This window comes from Microchirus variegatus, assembly GCF_963457635.1.
Source record: "Microchirus variegatus genome assembly, chromosome: 2".
NCBI classification, from domain to species: Eukaryota; Metazoa; Chordata; class Actinopteri; order Pleuronectiformes; family Soleidae; genus Microchirus; species Microchirus variegatus.
In genome coordinates, this window is record NC_139803.1 from 23,740,362 (window position 1) to 23,745,763 (window position 5,402).

Genomic DNA, 5,402 nt, shown 5'->3' on the forward strand with positions numbered 1-5,402 from the left:
TGATGAGTGGGATTGATTAGATTGGTGAAATTAAAAATTAAATTTAAACTGAAAAAGGCCAAACTAAATTAAAACAGGGCTTTTACAAAATATCTGTCTAAATATATTACATCTTGGCAAGATAAAAAAAACTTGTTGTGTTTTCTGAGGCTGTTAATACTGGAATATTGCTGTCCGTGTAAACGTGATTACTGTTACAAAAAGAAAATATACATTTCCCTCTCAGTTGAATGTCCTAACTCAAAACACAAATTGCATTTTCCTGCCTTTGTACAGCAGCTATTATGTCAGTGCCTTTTAAACCAAGGCATTTCAAATTAGAGCAAAGGTCATTCCACTGAGGTTAGGATGTGTAACAGAGTGAGCAACTCATTGGCTCCTTTCTGCTCCTCGGTTTCCACAGTGATGTTCTCTTTGGGTTTGAATCTCTAAGGAGTGATGCAAATATATAGCGACTTTTGTGCCATTTTGTGCAACAGTCGACTAACTGAAGATGACGTGAAGTAAACCTTTGAACCTGAGTCGTCGAAACAGTCTTATCCAGGTCAGGTCATTGTGCTCCTTTTGGACTTGTGTCAGAAGGCGAATTATTGATCTGCTCCAACTCCAAATGCAAACCGTTGTCTATGACATCATGGCGAGATCTGCGTGGAGGTGGAGGATCAGTGCGGGAGAAGTAGCGAGGAAGCGTGGTCATGATCAGAGTTCCAACAATGAGGAAACTTCCTGCTACAATGAAAGAGGCCGTGTAGTTGCCCGTCAAGTCCTTGAGCCACCCTTTAAACATGGAGACAGGAGAAGAAAAACATCATCAAATTGAAACAAAATCCAACCACTTGTCTTAGAGCAGATGTTTCCCTGATCCAACACACCTGATTCAAATGGTCAGCTCATCAACAAGCTCTGCAGAAGCCTGATAACAAGCCACTCATTTGAATCAGATGTGTTGGTGCAGGGAAACACCTAAAACATGCAGGGCAGTGAGTTCCGAGGACCAAGATTGAGAAACACTGGGTGAGAGGCAGAGCCACAGGGCAAACATTCAGAGAACTTTGGACTGTGAGAGGAAGCTGGAGTTCCTGGAGAAAACCACACACACATTGTACATTCCTCTGGAGAAATTGTGTGCAATGATTTTTGAGGATTAACTCGAGCAGCTTGACCCTGATCCCTGCAATTCATGTTTAAACAGTTTCAGCTTCAGCGAATTAACTTGTGTTCAGGGGCAGATTCAGGTCACTTCAGATAACACAGACACTTTCCAAAGCTCTAATACTCCCTCCGTGCTCTCCTACCTGACAAAGGTGCTCCTAGCAGTCCTGCGCCGCTCTCGATGAGCTGCAGCAGCCCCAGGGCCCCCATCACCCGCTCCACGCCCACAATCATAGGCATCACGGCAAAGACCAGAGAGCTCAAAGCCCCCGAGCAGAACCCATAGAGGAGGCTGATCGCCATCAGTGCAGGATAAGAACCCGTCAGGGAGCTCACAGGCAGCAGTATGATGAACGTTCCCGCCAGCACGACCCACAAGCTCAGCAAATGGATCGTCCGAAAGTAACCCAGGTCAGAGAACCAGCCTGTCGTCACGCGACCTAAAATGTCTGTCACTCCGGTGGCTGACATGATAAAAGCAGCTTGGTACTCGGAGAAGCCAGTCATTCGGCTGAGCGCCACCAGGTGGACATATGGCACAAAGTAGCCGGCGTTAAATATAGTGATGGTGGCTGTGTAGGTGAGATAAGGCCTCTCTAAGAGCACCGGCAACTCCAGGTAGGAGGAAACCCGTCCGAGCACTGAAGCACACGAAGACCTGGGCTTTGAATCCACCTGAGGAAGGAAGGAAATGAGGATACAGTCGAGACATGAGCAGAGGAATCTTGAATCTCTGAATCTTGACCTGAATCCAGTGTGTTTTGTGTCCCACCTTCTTTAGAGCCTTGGAGCACCACTGTGGACCGATGAGAGCCCCGCAGACCATTATGTTGAGACTGAGGCCCCCCATAATCAGCAGGGCCCCTCGCCACGTGTACATCTCCACCAGAAGCTGGAGGAGCGGGGACAGAGTGAAGGAGAAAATGCCAATGCTGGATAGTCCCAGTCCCAACGCCAAGGCACGGCGCTGTGAGATGTTAGCCACAACCGTGGCCATCATCGGAGCGAAGACCAGCGCCCAGCCCAGACCTGGAGCAGAGGGGACGGAGGGTATGCTGTGAGAGGTCAGTTTGTTCACCTGATAGTAACTTGACAACCTGAAAACGCATCTAAAAGTAAACAGGAGTCATTTTCTAATCCACAAGAAGAGGGAACAGTGACCTTTGGTGTTTTAAACTGTTACTACAATTCAAAACATAGGAGAATGTGAGCTGCCACTCACAGGAAGTTTCAAACAGGTTCCATCCCACGTCTGCATATCTACTGAAACAATTAGCTTAATTTTCAGAAATATCACATGATGTGATGAGACCATAGATAAATTTGGCTGAGGCTTCAACTGCCTCTCCACTTTCAGACTTCTATATTTAACGCATCTCCACTGCAGACCCTAGTATATCGTCTTGGGTTGAGGCATTTTTGAGAGCAGTAGTGGGGCTTTTTAGTGGGGTTTGGTGGCAACAAGAGCAGTGAAGCCAGTTTATCCTTAATCTCTTGTGACATATCACGGTCATTTTAACGACTTACTACTATACGTTTGTTACATACAGCACCCCCTGAGTAATTTGTGTAGGACTTTGAGTCGCATCACCTGTAATGACGCCCATGCTGAGGTACAGGTGAACGAGGCAGGTGGCCTGCGAGGCAACAATGAGGCCGAGTCCAGCGAGGAAGCCCCCTGTCATCACCACCGCTCGTGTTTCATAAGCATTACACAGCGCTGTAGCCACAGGACCTGAAAAACAAATACAGCTGCAGTGAGTCAAAGCTGCAGCATGTGTTCACATACTAACCACATTGCAAAGATATGCCTTTTGGTTGCAAAAAATAACGTATGATAAATGTATGATAATCCAATACCATTTGAGGCACAGACTTACTGAAAAACTGCTGTGTTGCCAGGCTGATGGATGTGATCCAGGAAATGGACTGAGAGCTCTCCTCAAAGTAATTTACAAACTCCACAAAGAAAATGCCCATGATCCGCATCAGTCCGAACACAAGGCCCGTGCTGAAGAACAGGGCACCGACCAGCACCCAGCTCCAGTCTCCAGTCGGCTGCTCCGCTTCACCGCTACGACTCTTCGCTTTGGGTACGTGGTTGTTCATGTTTAACACAGAGATAGCAGCACACAAAACAAAAATGAAGGTGAAACTTAACTGTAACAGCAGACTAAGAAGGGAGGACCAAAGGAAAGTCCCAGTGGAAGTGAAAGCTCTCTTTCCACTTTGTCAGCAATAGTGCAGGACTAATCTCAGACCCTCTCTGCTGCTGTCAATGACCGTAAACATTAACTTCCCACAGGCCAATAAACAATAAATCCCCTGGTTGGGTCTGAAAGAGTGAGTCGGTCGGTTACATGTAAGTCAAGTCAACTTTTTGACATTTCTAGACCACGTGAAAGGTTCAGCAACATAAAATCAATAAAAACATAAAAGTAGTGCCGTAATAAAATGATAAAATGGCATACTGCAGTTGAGATGTGAACTCTGTCCAACACGTGTCAAAGTCAACACTCATTATGGTTTCTGTATGTGTTGTAGCAATAGGATAATGTGATTATATGTCAAGATATTATTGTAATAAATTTGCTATAAACTCCTTCAAAATAGTTCAAACTAAAATCACTTTACCTGTAATCATGGAACAACACTATTCCTACTATTCCCCATCCATGAGTATCCCAACAATAGATATTCACTACAATCACCTTATTGCGAGTACTTGTAATGGATCAAGTACAACTTACACATTAACTATTTAAAATGACCCAGTAAAGTGTATTGATGATTCACAAGGTTTTTGCAAATCCATACATTTCAAGGGTCCCAAGGGTTCGGTGTGCACATAATAAACGACGCTGACTAAATGTGAAAGCACAGAAGGTTAAAATCATCAGAAAATGGGGGGGAAAACATCTTATTTATATATAATATATGTCATATACAGTACATACAGTACCAGCCAAAAGCTTGGACTCACCTTCCATTTGATGGTTTTTCTTCATTTTTTATTCTTTTCTGTGTCTTAGATTCAGGTCAAAATGATGAAGCGCCATCTCTGAAATTATATTAGTAGTAACAAAACAGTGTTAAACAAAGCAGTAAAAAAATATATACAGTATATATTTATATAGTTTAAGTGTGATTAAAGAATATCATATTGCAATAATTCTTGCTATATTGTCATGCCTTATGTCAGGTGGGTGAAAACGCTAAATAAATAAAAAATAAAATAAAAAATATGATATCGTGAGTTTATTCACTATATGAATCTTTTATTTTATTTTTTTAAAATAGCGTCACTCACGTCTCAAACAGGTGGACGGTCGTCATGGACAGGTAGGACGCTCGTGAACGCGCACTGGGAACAGTGAATGACATCACCACTGCGCATGTGCACTGGCCGCGGCTGTAGAAAGGAAAACAAACGTGAACATAATATACTTTCGGAAATGAACGTAGCATGTTGTGCTATGCTCGTGTATTTCATAATATTGAACAAAATAAGAGAGACCTATCATTGCCAACGCTGCCGTAGCGGCGTGAGTTCGGTCGTGAATGGGGAAATATTAACAGCTGCTTCACCCGTGACTGAAGCGAAAACACTTTCACTCTGAGACTGTGACCTACATTTATGGGAGAAAATGAAAGAAAGAGAAGATAACCACCGTGTAAGTAAAGACGCCATAAAGTACGGTCCGTGAAGTACTCACTCATTCACTCAGTCCTCTGCGTCGACTCGGTGTGTCAGCGTTATCTTTCCGGAGCAGCACACACACACACACGCGCACACATGCACGCGCACTACATTCACCGTAGATACAAACGGTGAGTCAGTGACGTCACGCGTACTACTGGAAACAGCTGTACCGGCTGTTCAGTTGCTTTCACTATCACATTCAGCTTCAGCTAGTTCCACTTTACTTTTAATTGACTATCCTCTGTTTAAATTTATTATTATTATTATTATTATAATTATATATCTTGTTCTATTTTGTACATACTCTCTTTTATATAACTCTATAACGTTATTCGCTGCATTTCTACCTCATACTACTTTGTAAGGCTGAGGCTACACTGAGCACAATTTCAGTACTGATCATAATGGTGCATTGTTTACGGAGCACATGACAATAAAGAATCTCGAATCTCTTGAATCGTAAACCATCTATTATCAGTCTATCATGTGCTTCACACAAAACAGTTAGTTCATAGTTTGCAAAAACCTACAATACCTGTAGCTGATT

General features: G+C 43.2%; 1 protein-coding gene across 1 annotated transcript; it reads right to left on the reverse strand.

Moving 5' to 3' along the window:
* Nucleotides 1-550: 550 nt before the first annotated feature.
* slc16a13 (solute carrier family 16 member 13) lies at nucleotides 551-3,261 on the reverse strand (the record flags this gene model as incomplete). The annotated part of the gene is made up of 5 exons (XM_083905753.1): nucleotides 551-777; nucleotides 1,296-1,827; nucleotides 1,925-2,181; nucleotides 2,744-2,887; nucleotides 3,033-3,261. The coding sequence occupies 5 exons, from the start codon at nucleotides 3,259-3,261 to the stop codon at nucleotides 551-553; spliced, it is 1,389 nt and encodes a 462-aa protein (XP_083761879.1).
* Between the last annotated feature and the right edge of the window lie 2,141 nt (nucleotides 3,262-5,402).